The sequence below is a fragment of the Acanthaster planci genome, unplaced genomic scaffold (genome assembly GCF_054643075.1).
Source record: "Acanthaster planci isolate LZ-2023a unplaced genomic scaffold, COTS_SCS Contig32, whole genome shotgun sequence".
NCBI lineage: Eukaryota > Metazoa > Echinodermata > Asteroidea > Valvatida > Acanthasteridae > Acanthaster > Acanthaster planci.
In genome coordinates, this window is record NW_028257656.1 from 50,261 (window position 1) to 65,149 (window position 14,889).

At 44.8% G+C, this 14,889-nt stretch overlaps 1 protein-coding gene across 1 annotated transcript; it reads left to right on the plus strand.

Annotated features, from left to right (window-relative positions):
- The first annotated feature begins 7,961 nt into the window (after positions 1-7,961).
- On the plus strand, positions 7,962-10,889 carry LOC147795426 (paraneoplastic antigen Ma2 homolog). Its single transcript, XM_087131922.1, has 2 exons — positions 7,962-8,179; positions 8,766-10,889. The coding sequence occupies exon 2, from the start codon at positions 9,639-9,641 to the stop codon at positions 10,887-10,889; it is 1,251 nt and encodes a 416-aa protein (XP_086988048.1). The 5' UTR covers positions 7,962-8,179; positions 8,766-9,638.
- The last annotated feature ends 4,000 nt before the right edge of the window (positions 10,890-14,889 follow it).

The window sequence follows — 14,889 nt, forward strand, 5'->3', positions numbered from 1 at the left end:
GTTAAACATCAGTTTGAGGTATCTGCACAAAGCTGGAAGTATTCTCTAAACGGTTGCACTCCCGTATCCGTTACAATACATAGATCTACTACTATTAAACGCTTCACGAAAATGCCTCACTGTTTGGGGGAAAATGGGCCAGGGTGAGCTCTCCTCAGGGTGCAGTACATTATAAAGTGTTAAATCTGCCGTGCTTATTAGCATAAAATACATGTAACGCCACAGTTCTTTTGAAAAAGGAGATTGTTTTGCCCCCCAAAAAATCGAGGATTGTGAAAATATAAGCCAGGATCAAATCCCTAGCTTTGGGGGCTTCCATCCCAGGACAGAGTAGATGAAATAATTGTTGAAAAATGGTCCTGGTTGCCCAAGTCTGAGGGATACCGTGAAATATCGATGTGCAGGCTGAAAGACTGTCCCCTTTCGGGGATGAGTTTCTTTTTTAGGGGAATAATTAACTGGCTAACCCACAAACAACTGAAAACAGTTGGAAAGACCAAGGAAGAGAAATTCCAGTGTTTCTGAACTTTGTTGATTTTACACCCTAATGGGGCTTGATTAGTGCTTTGCATCCCGCATCTTTGACCACTCATGCTGAGGTAACACCCATGGATCTTGAACGACCATCAAGCGACGCACTATACGTTCCTTTTATGTACACTGCGCCGTATCTTTTCAAAATCTCCACCTGTGACTCCCTTTATTTAATAGATCTGCATTCGGATTTTTGAATTTGATTTCAACTTTTCGATCAGCGGGGTAATGATTTGAAAACCGCAGGTTCTAGTCGTGACCGTTAGCTGGTATGGTAACCCTGAAGCACTCAGCAGATATATGTCGAATCAATATTGTACGCCTGCAGTATAATTATACTGATTTTGTACTCCAGTGCTCTCAGTTTTCCTGTGAAGTTCTTCCGTGAGGTGGATATAAACAGTTTCACAATACGGTCTAAAATATTACTGCTCGTTAGGCCGTATACGGAAGGCAGTATTATATGGGGCGTAAGCAATGGATGACATCATTTATGCATGGCCGATCTAAAACGTGTGTTTAAGACCGGTTCAAATGTTTGTTAAGACCGACCAAGCACGTTATTATTCTCATTCACAAATACAGTTTTAGTCAGAGAGAAGTCAGTATACGACACATTTCCCAGGATTTAGTTCAAAAATTTCAAATCGTTTTCCTGAACACCCCCGTCCATTTTACGAGCCATATAAGGATAGGATTAAGCTCTGCCGTGGCAAAGGGCTGTGCTTTGGGAGCTTGCAAGCCTCATCACATCTTGCGAGAGACTGTAAGAAAGGAAAGAAATGCAATATCTGTCGACGGTGGCATCCCACAGTATTGCGCAAGGAGTGGAAAGGGCCCCAGCAGCCAGATCTGACACCGATCAGCACAGCCGGTGCCTCTTAAGGAAAGAAGAATCACATAAATAAAACAACGTCGGTGAAGGACAATGTTAAGTACGGCATAACAATTTCCAGTACATGCCCATGACAATCACCTCCTCGAGTTGTGCCAGTTGTCGTGAGGTCAAGGAAGACAAGAATGCAGCCCACAACCTATGCATTCTTAGACTCTGGCAGTAATGCAGTCTTTTGTGCTAAAGAAGTGATTACCCTGCTTGCAGAGAAGGGAAGTTAGTCAACACACAAGTGCAAACGTTGACTGATGAGAAAGTGGTAAAGGAACATGTACCACTGCATCTGGAAATAATATGGATTTGCAAGGTGAGACAGTCATAAGTCTGCCAGAAGTCTACACTCAGACACAAATACCAGTAGCCAGAGAAGATATCCTCGCAAAGGATGACTTGAAGGAGTGGAAGTATTTAAACAGAGTTTAACTGCCACTTGTGGATGCTGAGGTGGGGCTGTTGATTGGAAACAACGTTCCTAAAGTTAAGGAGCCCCTTGAAGTAATTAACAGTAAAGAGGGTGGCCTTTTCCTTGCCGATCAGTCCTTACTTGGCAGGTTTTTGGGTCAAGAAAATTCAAAGTAAATAGAGGGTCGTCTCCCATAAAATAACAGTGAAAGCCAGAGCAGACGTTGAGGAACTGCTGCAGACCCTTTCAACCATGACTCCAATGACAGAATTATAGAAGACAGGCCAGAGAAGTCCAAACAGGATTTGAACTTTTCTCCAAAGCTGAAGAGTTCCATCGGAATGGTTGGTGACCATTGTGAGACTGCACTCCCAATGAAACACGATGAGGTAGGAATGAGCAAGAATGCCAAACAACAGACCACAGGCAGAGCAAAATGTAGCCCACTTACAAAGAAGGTTTCGAAGACAGCAACATCGTCTGAAGGAATACACAGGCTACATGGAGTCCGTGGGAAGCAGAGGGTACATGGAAAGGGTTCCGGACAAAGAGGAAAACAGGGATGATGATAGATTATGGTATCTTCCTCCTCATGGTGTCATGCATCCACACAAACAAGCTTAGGTTGGTGTATGTCTGCACAGCCAACTACAGAGGTGCCTCTTTGAACATACAGTTCATACGGGGGCTGCACCTGCCCAACAGCCTCCTTGGTGTGTTAACAAGGTTCAGACAAGATAAAGTTGCTCTAATATCCGACATTGACGGTATGTTCTCTCAAGTATTGGTACCAAAGAAGAAAGATATCTATTAGGCTGCTTTGATGTGACAATGGTGACATCCAGAAACCGTTGAGAGAGTATCGCATGAAAGCACTTGTTTTTGGTGCGGTCTCTTCTCCTTTATGTGCAAACTACGCGCTAAAGAAGATGGCAGATGACCATGCAGAAAATGAAGAAGTTGCTCGCATCATCCTTCGCGACTTCTATGTTGGTGATTGCCTGTGCTCTACTCCAACAGAGTCAAAGGCAGTTGAGCTTGTCAAAGGCTTGACTGAAACGTGCAGTAAGGGGGGTTTCCACCCCATAAAGTGGGTGGGCAACAGCAAGGAGTGCATCTGGAGTGCATCCCAGAAGAAGAATTGGGCAAAAACTTGAAGAGCTCAAACATTGATGCAGGCAGCATGCCAGTTGAGAGAGCGCTTAGAATGATGTGGTCTATAGAAGATGATGAACTCGGAGACAAGATAGAAATGAAAGAAAGACCACCAACAAGAAGAGGTATTTTATCTACTGTCACTTCTCTTTTGATCCCTTGGGATGTGTATCCTTAGTTGTGCTTCCATCCAAACAACTACTGCAAGCCTCATTTAGTATGCAGTTGGAATAGGATGAAGAAATTCCACCTGGCTGAGAAAAGAGTGGCAGAATTGGCAATCATAGCTCCCAAGACTGGTGGAGTTCAAGATAGCGATCGAGGTGCCTAAAACCTGCTGGTTTGAAGAACGAAAGTTAGATACAGCACTTTGCGTACACGGAGAAAGCGTTCTGGAACCCACTTGGAAAACTTACTACTACAACTCATAAATATTCCTAAGCAAATCAGAGCGTGTCTCTCGCCGATTCCACTTTGCGTCTCGGAAGTAAAAATGATACGCGACCAGGTGACGTCATAGTGGTGAGTATCCACCTCGCTACCGTGCGGTAGTGTTTTTTCTGGTAGCATAAAAAAAATTCCTCAGGAACACGCTGCGTAAATATGGAGTCTGTGTCATGTAATCTTTACAGAACCAGTCTGGAGTTGTATCCTAATAACCTGGTCACTCGATGTCCTCCTAAATATGTAGGCTCAGAGTTTGTGCCTGAGGGCAGCCGTACATCCGAGGTACGTCGCCGCATTGGCATGGCCGGTGGCTGCATGGGTCAACTCTGCAGTGTGCGCAGGCACATGAAACTTTCTCTGATTACTAAGCTGAGGATCTATAAGTCATGCGTTCTTTCTATCCGACTGTATGGCTCCGACCTTACTGGCCAGTGATGAAAAGGTTCTCCAAGTCTCCCACATGTCCTGTCAGAGACAGATTCTCAGAATCAAATGGTACGACTTTATCTCCAATGCTGAGGTCTCATCCCGAACGGGACTTCCACCAATCGAGACTTTTATTGCCCACTGACGTCATTTGCTTTTCGGTTATGTTCGTCGGTTGCAGGTTACAGTCCCAGCCCATACCATCCTACAGTCAGCTGTCTAGGTGTGCTCCCTACCTGGAAGCGTCGACGTGGCCGTCCTAGACTTACCTGGCTGGCCATGATGTCATCCAAGATGGGGATGACAGTCGAAGAACGCTGGTCTACTGCTATCGACAGTGACTGGTGGAGGTCGCTTCGACCCCCTAATGGTTCAGCGCAGCAGTAGTATTTTGATTCCGCTGGATAACATTTTTAATACATGTAATTAGGTCGTTTCGAATCGCCCAGAAAATTTATCGTTCTAACGGTGCACGAACATTCAATTTTGGCTTATCTGATGATTTTTGATTTGGATCGTTGATGATATTCTGTTAGATTGTGCCGATTTTTTTCTCTGTATTGAAACCGATTTCTGACGTAGTATTATTAACTTGTATAATTTTCTGTCCATCATTTCCACTTCTTTAGATACATGTACTAACGAGTACGGTTTCCTGACGTCAAAGTCATCGGGTCCGACCCAGCACAAGAACATGAGCACGTACATGTCACGCTCACTCCTGAACACGTAAACACACGACTGCGTTTGATCCGTGACTCACCGTTACCAGAGTGTTACTAAGTCTGCCCTTACAAGAGTACGGTGCAAGGGTATTCTAAGTTTTATCAAAAATTCGATAAAGCAATAACTCTTGGCTATAATAATTAGATTTTATTCGGACGCAAAATGATATGTTAGATTTGAAACGGGTTTTTTCGGTTTAAAATGTGCAGATCCACACTACCGGGTCCTTGCAGTAAATATTAAGTTCAAATTCATAGTTATTTGTACAAACTCCGACGATTTTCAAATTTTCGCATGCAATTAATCTGGACACTCCTGGGTTTTATATTTCATCATGTCATCCACTTATTTCGATGGTTTATTAACCCTTCTTGATTTAATGTTTTATCAAAAAACAAACAAACACCCCAACAAACAAACAAACAACAACAAAAACCCAACCCAACTTGACCCAAACCGACCATACTGACTAGACCCGACGGCCAAATCGCTGCTTTTCTACCTTTTACAGTATATTGAAAATACCCCAAACAATTGTCAGACTCCCTGAGATTCAGCAAATAATAAAGTAAAGTTGTCTTGAGATATTCCACACAGAATTCTCATGAAACAGCCAAGTTTTGCTTTTTTTTTTAATGAGAAATGGGTTTGCAGGTACACCGGACTGGAGTGGATAGCTGCTTATAAAAGTAATCCGGAAGCGGTGGAGCGTGGAACGGGATTCACGGTTTGAGTGACTCTGTGTGTGCCCTGTTGCGTGAAGGTGTTGAATCCTGAAATTGACGGGAAACCTTGGGTTCGGGTATAGGGGACCCTTATGCCGGGGAGGGGGTGTCTGCTTGGGTGCTAGTAGTGGGCGCAAGATGTCGCTGAGCTTGAAACAAATGTCTTGGGGTACGGTGTTGTGCCGGAAAATCTCGATGGCTTCTCAGATTCTCCTTGGGAGCCAGTTCTGGATGGGGGCGATGAGTTCTGATTTGTCCCATTCGATGCGGTGGTCCGTGGAGTGTGCATGCTTGACGATGGCCGACTTGTCGTGTTCTCCTCGTCGACCGTGCGAGCGGTGTTCTTGGAGTCTTATGGGGAGGTTCCTTCCGGTTTCCCCGATGTATACTTGGCTGCATTCACATGGAATGCGATATACACCAGGGCGACTACTGGGTGGGTGCTTGTCCGTCATCTCTCCTCACCGCCGACCGCATAAGGGTGCATTCCACAAAATGGTTGTATTTATGCGCACGAGCTCATTAACATTTTTTGATCCCACGGGGTTTTTACAATAAGACATGCCATAATCAGGAGGGATCATAGAAATATTTCTTTAAATCCCGAATTTGGGATCGATAGTTTCCAGTTCCGGGTATTTCTTTCACAAAAAGACCCAAAGTGCGGGCCTATTTTGGATCGAGCGAGAGGCGGGCGGCTACATTCAGAGCTGATTGAGCTCATAATTTTACTACTATTTTGGGGGTATTTTCTGGAAAAGGCGAATAAAAAACAATCGTAGCTAACCCCCATAAAATTGAAACGAAAAGTGATCTTCTGACCATAATCTTTAATTTCCAGTGAAAACAACAGAGCCCTCTTCACAAGAGTCAACAGGCGGCGCTATTTCGGTCTGAGTTGACACTGTTTTCTATGGGGGCGTATTTGGTATATAGGACATCACGCATTGTTTGTGCACAAAATGCGCATCCGATCAATGGCGGCGCTCCAGGAGGGTAATGTGATGCTGTACGCTGTGCATTTCTGGTCAACATAACTTTTTTCTCATGGGATGATGGCTAGGCACTCCCCCTCCTCCCGAAAACAAGCCAAAAATAAACAGAAAATGCAAGAATATCATTTCCGGAAATAACTGACCATTTTCTCATTAACTAACCCACTCGAAAGCGATAATGTTAACGTGTTTTGTGTGTGTTTGTTTTTAATTCATTTTTTTACACCTATTGTCTAAGGTCTCGCTTTAGCAATCTTTTCACTTTGGGTCGGTTCAATCGCAATTTATTCAGTGTGTAAAACTTTGAGATTTCCACCTGGACATGCAATAGGTTTTGTCAGTAAATATGATGTCCAAACTGTCTATGCGTTTTTCCGTCTGGTTTCGATAAGCCAACACTGAAAAAAATCTTCAATAAAATGATTTTAATTTTACACACTCTCGGGAAAAATTATACTGGATGAAATTCATTCATTTATTGAGTAAATTTTGTTGAAAACCGACATGCGGCATACGGAAGTGTGAGAATCTTTTCTGTGAGCACAAAGTGAGCGCAGCCTTAAATGAGCGGCAAACTGACTTACTGCCGTTTTTAAAACACACTTATTAATCAGCTTAAAGAGTTCAGTTCACAACCTGACTTAAAGATTTACATTTAACAATTACTTTCCGGCATAACAACGTCAGTTTAATTGAGAACAAATAATCTTATTATGTAGACTAAATTTCTTTCATTGCGTTGACTTTGAATTTCGTTGTTTGTAACTTCATTCAACAGGAACGTCAGTACTCTGCCTCTCACTTTGGTTTCATCTCTGCCCCGAAGAATTCTGTCACTCATATCACATCGTCTGTCACACGATTTGGGGTCAGTGCGTCTTTGGATCCGACAAACACAAATCATAGCCGTCTTGGAGATTTTTCCGGTGAAATCTGGGGAAAATGAACGACTAATAAGTCATTCAGTTTTTGAAATCACCTTTGCCAATAAGTAACATTTCAGACTGTCCCAACTTCGAGATAGTGAAGTTTCATATACAAAGCCTTTTAGCGTATTGACTTTGTACACGTTTTCCAGGCACAATTTAGGTTACTTGGCGATCTCCATTCGTCATCAAAGTTACAGCCGGCAAGACCATGATTCAAAATCATTGCCTAGTTTATGACGTCACGATGACGTCATCGCCTTATTTTATATTGATTTTTGAATATTTGATTTTCCCCATATTCTGTGTACACGTTTTTTTAATTGACACTAGTGAACGAGTAGTCCTTTATTTCGGATCAAGATTACTAAAAGAACGAAAGAGAAATCGGGTATTTTCCAGTCTTTTATTTGCTTTGAAATGTGTTTAAGAGTCCAAATTTGAAGTCATATTTCATAAAAATTGTTCAGTTTAAGCGCAAATCACGTGACAAGAAGTTAAACGAGCAGTGTTTCTGCAAACGAGTTTATGGCCCATTGACTTGGTGTACGTTTTTGAGCCACAATTTTGGTAGTTTTACGATGTTTGATCGTTGACAAAGTGATAGCCAAGAAAGACCTGATGCAAGATTTATTTAAAATGAACGACGAAATGATGACGTGAACACTATCTTTTATATTGAGTTTTGAATATTTGATATTTCCTGATAGGTTTTGTATACGTGTAGCCCAGCCCAAAATATACATAGCGCCCTCAAGCGACCACTGAGAGAGAGGCAGAAAAAGCTCATGGATGCAGCCATCTTTTTCCTTCGGAAAGCGACCGGCAGGAAAACAAAAGGGGCCTAAAATTGTAATTTAATGGCCAAAATCACTTCCTATATTACGCATTCCTGAGTTTAATAATCATTGCTTCCAGGGATACTGCAAGTAGCTACTGGCTCTCAGGTAAGGCCAAACTTTGATGATAGAAAAATAGTCGTTTGGGAGCCATGTGCTTGTACCATAACAGTTCAGTGCTATGCATACATTACTCAACCTAGGGGGATTTTGTCAATAAGCCTGTAATTGAAATCTGAAAGTAAAACCATCATATTTGCGAACAATATAGGTCTGTAACAGGGGGAAATTTAATATTTGTAAGCCTACTTATGGGACTTAACTATCTGGATGAGAAAACCAATAATGTTTGTGGGGGATATTTTGCATATACATGGGGACATACGTAACTCATGGGTGAATATTGTGCATTAAAGGGATACCATACCGGCAAGATCTATAATTTGCATAACGTAATACTTGTTTCTCAAATTAAGAATGTTGTGAGGAACATATCTCTTTGGAAATTTGTGGAAAATGCCAAGAGGTAATAATTCCCAAGCTGATTTACTATTAAAGTAAATATGATTACCAGTGGAATCTAGAAGTGTCTAGTGTTTGTGAACAAGCTTCACATGTTGCATGTGACAGGATATGTAATTGAGCCACCAGAAAATGTTACATGTATATTAGGTTCAAATTTGTTTACTCTCAGGCCCAGTGCGCTGACCCGAGAGAAGTATTGGACAACTCCCACATTCAGCTCCTCTTCCTGAGCCCAGGTGTGCCAGACAGTACCGTTGGATTGTGCACTCGGGAGTTTTTGACCTGATTGGAGAGTTCCGTGATCAGCCCAGTGTGGACTTCTTCCTCCAAAGACGTCTATTGCATCTTCAACTCTGAACGTAGGCTTCAGACATCTGTGCTCTGCATACTGGCCCTACCTGATCAGGGAACTGAACAGTTGCAGTGCTGGTGTTGGACCAGCCAGGATCCTTTTGAATTTAAGAGAACTGACCATTTGTGGTTGAAATCCAAGATCTTGGTGAAAACTGTGTAGATCTACATATTCTATATCTTGTGTGTGTGTATCGAGCGCTCATTGTTATCTTGTTGTCATTGTTATCATTGTCATCGGTTTTACTACTGTTTGACCTTTGCTTTGTATTGTTATACATTTATATTAATTATAAGTGATTTACTGTTGCCAGAGGAAATCAAGGTTGAATTAAAGTGTGAAGTTTAATCTGAGAAATACTTGTCCTGGTTGTTTGGATTGTGTGGGCTACATTTTTGGCGACCTTGCCAGGACCTATTAAACCAAACCACATTTCCAAATTCAGACTAGCAGATTGAACTTGACTTTGATTCTTCCCACAATTTCACACATCAGATTCCTCCAAATTGGATCCATGTAATTTGGAGTGAAGTTGCTTTTTGTCATTCATCGTAAAGTTTTTCTTGAGAGCCAGTAGTTATGTAATTGCCGTATCCACACTACCAAACATGTACTAAATTTTCCTCTCCCATGTGATATTTGAGATAGTTGGTAGCGCGACTTTCATTAACTTTGGACAAGCGTTCAGCGATGGCGGCCGGCAGCGAGTTTCAACCGATCGGACTTGCATGGTGCAAGAAAGACGATGTACGTCCCTCCCATTCCCTTCTGCTAGTTTCAAATCCCATCGCTATCTCAACTGACTCCATATTGGTTGCACTCTGTGATGTCATCCAACATCTAACTGGTGTCTCCCGACGCGAAGAATCGGGTAAGACTCTCCTTCTTCTTGAGTTTGACCAAAATACGTCAGATGTGGTTCTTCCGCCAAGTGGTAAATTGAAGGTGACATTGTCTGGGCGAGAAGTTGTGTTTGCTGTTCATCGACTTACCAGAGTTCGAAGTGACAAAGTCACAGTAGCAGACCTCAAGGCCAGGGGTTTGCTGTCGTCTACTGATAAGGATGAGAGTGCACAGCCTGCAGGAGTGGAAGGACCCACTGTGGCATTACAAGCAGCTCTCTCCAAGTGCAAGATAGCTAGGTCAAGGAGACTTGCTCCATTTTCAGGTGTTGCTACAGGGGAAACCTTTGATGCTTGGGTGGAAGTGGCACAGGGACAATTGGATGAAGAGGATGAGGAGGCTGAGAAGAAGAGGCGTATCCGGGAGGCCCTCCGGGCCCCTGCGGCCAACATCATCACAGACCTGAGGCGTGAAAATCCCCAAGCCACATCAGAGGATTATCTCCAGGCACTTGAGCTAGCATTTGGAGACACTCACACTGCAGATGAGTTGAGTATCAAGTTCCATTCTCTCCATCAGAAGCAGGGAGAGAAACCCTCCGAGTTTCTGACACGTTTGCAGGGCATCCTTCGGAAACTTACACGAAAAGGTGGTGCCCCGGCTGACAAGACAAATAAAATGCTACTTACCCAGTTCATGAAGGGGACACTGTACAACGAGATGCTCTTGGTTAATCTTCAGCTGAAAGACAAGATTGAGACTCCACCTACTTACCTGGCACTACTCAAGATGGTCCGACGAGAGGAGGCTGAGCAGGCAGAAAAGGTGTCCCGGCGAGAGCCTAAGCCGGTGCCTCAGCCTATCAAGACGGCCAAGCATGGAAAACTGAGTCAGGGAGAGTCGAAAAGAACAAACACCAAAGAATCAACGCACCAACGCCCAAATTTCTGCTTTAAGTGTGGCCAGGACGGTCACTATCGCACCAGATGTGATAACCAACCTGACCCAGAGAAAGTGAACGAGAGGTTTGTTAGCTTCTACCTGCAGGGAAACGAACGGGGGCGTCAGAAGAAGGCCGATTCGGCGCCCAAAAATTGAGGCCACCTAACAGTCGACCCGTCATCTATCAACCCAACACAGACATTCCAGAGGGGTTGGTGGGGGATCTCCATACAAGACCCTGCTACGTGGATGGCATGAGGACCGAGGCACTACTGGATAGTGGTTCACAGGTGACCCTCATATATCGAGACTTCTTTGAAAGTCTTGGTCTGCCACTCCGTCCACTGCAGGATCTTGTGTTGCTGCATGGTGGTGATGGAAAAATGCCCTATCTTGGGTGGACAGAGATTAACCTTGGATTTGATGCCACTTTTTGTGGGACGGACCGGGCCTTCCCTACCTTGGCCTTGGTTGTCCCAAATAGCAAGAATACAGCCAACTACAAGTTGATTGTGGGGACAAACAGTGGAGTATTTCGCGAGTGCTATTCCTCCCTTCAGGGTGGGCCGCAAAGGGTACCAATAGACAGAGTCTGCGAAGGTATTTATAAAGAAATCCGTGGTCTGCAGAGGATTGGATCGGAGGGGTTGATAGGCTATGTGAAATCCAGAGCTGCTGCACGCATGATTGTCCCAGCAGGATCTACACAGTATGTTGTTGGGCAGATAAGGAACAGGCTTGGAAGAGCCGTGAACGGGTTACTGGACTCCACTGTCCCCAGTCGACTGCCAGGAGGGTTAACAGTTTCATGTACCCTTATCAACATCGCTCAAGGCTTTGGGAAGGTCAAAGTGTGTCTTTTGAATCAAACTGACCGTGACATATTCCTGCCCAAGAAATGCGTTCTGGCAGGGGCCTACCTTACCTCATGGGTGGCTGGAAGGACTGGCAAAGTGGAAGACAAACCTTGCACCTCCGCTGAGTTCCTAAGGGTTGCAGCGACAAGCTCCACTGAGGTGAGGGGAGACCAGAGACCTTCACTTTCAGAGAAGGAATTTTACAAATTGCCATTTGTTTGGGGCCCAGTCAGCGCAGAAGAGAAAGAGCGAGTCCTCAAAATTGCCTACCAGAGATCAGAAATCTTTTCTCTGCATGAATGGGACATTGGCTCTACGAAAGAGATCTACCATGAGATCCGCCTGACAAACGATGAGCCATTTCGTGAAAGATCACGTCGAGTTGCCCCTGGGGATCTGAGGGATCTACGGGAACACCTTCAGCACTTGATGGACATCGGAGTAATCACAGAGTCCAAGAGCAAATACGCTTCACCAATTGTGATAGTAAGAAAGAAGAACGGCCAGATAAGACTCTGTATTGACTACCGCACGTTAAATGCCAGAACCATACCTGACCAGTATACTGTGCCGTTGGTACAGGAGGCTCTTGACTCCTTACATGGATGCAGCTGGTTTTCCGTAATAGATCTTAAGTCGGGATACTATCAAATACCCATGCATCCCAGTGACAAGGACAAGACGGCTTTCACTTGCCCAGTCGGTTTTTACCAATTCGAGAGGATGCCACAGGGTGTAAAAGGTGCACCAGCGACGTTCCAGAGATTAATGGAGCGGTGCATGGCTGGCCTCAACATGGCGGAAGTGTTGGTCTATATGGACGACATAATTGTGTTCTCCTCAAGTTTGGTCCAGATGGAAGAACGACTTGGCAAAGTTTTTGACCGTCTTGCCCAGTACGGCCTAAAGGTATCCCCGGAGAAGTGCCAACTTTGTTGTACATCCGTAAAATACCTTGGCCATATTGTCTCGAAGGAGGGAGTTCAGACAGACCCTGCCAAGTTGGAGGCACTGAAAACTTGGCCCCGCCCCGAAAACGTCAGTCAGCTTCGATCCTTTTTAGGATTTTCAAGCTATTATCGCAGATTTATTGAAGGGTTTTCTGCCATAGCCAAACCACTGTTCCAACTGACTGGAGGTGCTCCAAAGAAAACAGCAGTGGCTGGGAAGGGCGATGGGTTTGTTGATCACAGAACCCCCTTTGAGACCAGATGGACGCCTGATTGTGAAAAGGCATTTCAGACATTGAAAGTAAGACTCTGCACAGCTCCAGTGTTAGCCTTTGCCGACATGTCTCGCCCTTTTGTTCTTCATGTTGACGCATGCCGTGAAGGACTGGGGGCCGTGCTCTGCCAAGAGGCTGATGGAAGACTTCGTCCCATCGCTTATGCGAGTCGGAGCCTGAGCCGGGCTGAGAAAAACTACCCAGCTCATAAGCTGGAGTACCTTGCCCTGAAGTGGTCTATAACGGAAAAATTCCGAGACTATTTATATGCGGCAAAGGGTACCCAAGTGTTCACAGATAACAACCCATTGACATACATATTGACCTCAGCAAAACTTGACGCAACAGGTCACAGGTGGTTAGCTGCCCTTACTACCTTTGATTTCACCATACACTACAGACCCGGACGTGCGAACCAAGATGCTGATGCTTTGTCTCGAAGACCAGCTGTAGGTGGTGGTGGGACCAAAGAATTTGATCAGCAGGAGAAAATTCGGGATCTTGAAGCACGCCTGCGAGGAGAAAGCAAGGACATTGATCAGACCTGCAATCGTGAGGAAATCAATGCCATTTCAGCCCAACATCTGACTAACTCAGAGGCCAGACAGCGGTCTTCTATCTCTGACCCTACCGATGGTGAGTCTTTGGTGTATTGCATGGCAATGAGTGCAGATGCAGTCCCAAATGACTATTCCAGCCCGGGCGCTGACTTGAAAGTGTGTGGGTTGGAATCCGTTGACTGGAGAGAAGCACAAACAGCTGATGAGGACATTAGTCAAGTCATCCAGTTTGTCAAGCAGAAATCCAAACCCAAGGTGTCAACCAACTTTTCCAAAGAGTTGAAAGCCATGTGTGGACAGTTCAGCAGGTTTGTGCTGAAAGATGGTGTATTGTACCGAAGCTGTGTTGGCCCATCTGGATCTAGATTGTTTCAGTTAGTGGTGCCGCAGAAATTCCGAGAACAGGCTATGAGAGGGGTCCACAATGATGTAGGTCACTTGGGGATGGAGAGAGCAGTTGCTCTGGCAAGACCCAGATTCTATTGGCCCAGGATGGCATCCCACCTAGAGGAGTGGATTCGGTGTTGTGCCAGGTGTGTAGCGCACAAAACTGCTCCCAAGGTTTCAGCTCCTCTTGTGAATATCTCAACTACTTACCCGTTAGAGTTGGTGTGTTTGGATTTCCTCAAGCTTGAGAAGGATCGCAGTGGAGCTGAATACATCCTGGTCATAACTGACCACTTTTCGCGCTATGCGCAAGCATTCCCAACTCGGGATAAGTCTTCCCGAACTGTGGCAAAATTGCTGTGGGAGAAGTACTTCCTACATTATGGCCTGCCAACACGACTTCATTCAGACCAGGGACGTGAGTTCGATAATAGACTCATTAAAGAGCTCACAAGCCTCCTTGGTGTGCAGAAATCAAGAACGACACCTTACCACCCGCAAGGGGACCCCCAGCCAGAAAGATTTAACCGTACCTTACTTAGCATGTTGGGTACTCTGCCAACTGAGGACAAGCCAAACTGGAGTAGGTATGTAAGTTCTCTGGTACATGCCTATAACTGTACCCGCAATGATAGTACAGGATTTTCCCCGTACTACATTATGTTTGGCAGGGAGGCTCGCCTCCCCATAGACCTTTGTTTTGGCACATCCCCTGATGGTGTTGCTAATAGCGATCACTCCAAGTATGTACAACAGTTGCGACAAAATTTGGAGAGTGCCTATAGACTAGTATCCGAGGAGTCTGCTAAGACAGCAGCAGCCAACAAGCGTCGATATGATGCAAAAGTGAGAGGTAATGAGCTCCACAAGGGAGATAGAGCTCTCATACGGAATGTTGGCCTTAAGGGCACTCACAAGCTTGCTGACAAATGGGGTAAGCAGGTTTATGTTGTTGTTGGTCGTCACAATGACAGTATCCCAGTCTATCAGCTTAAACCAGAGATTGGTTCTGGACCAATCAAGACACTCCACAGAAACATGATTCTTCCTATTGGCCTGCTTACGGGAGAGATGAGTCCCACCCCTGTTCCAAGGAAGGCAGACCGGCCACGCACACGGCAGTTGGG

What these genes read in the sequence shown, in the direction of transcription:
- LOC147795426 (XM_087131922.1), top strand. Translation starts at nt 9,639, where the DNA reads ATGGCGGCCGGCAGCGAGTTTCAACCGATCGGACTTGCATGGTGCAAG.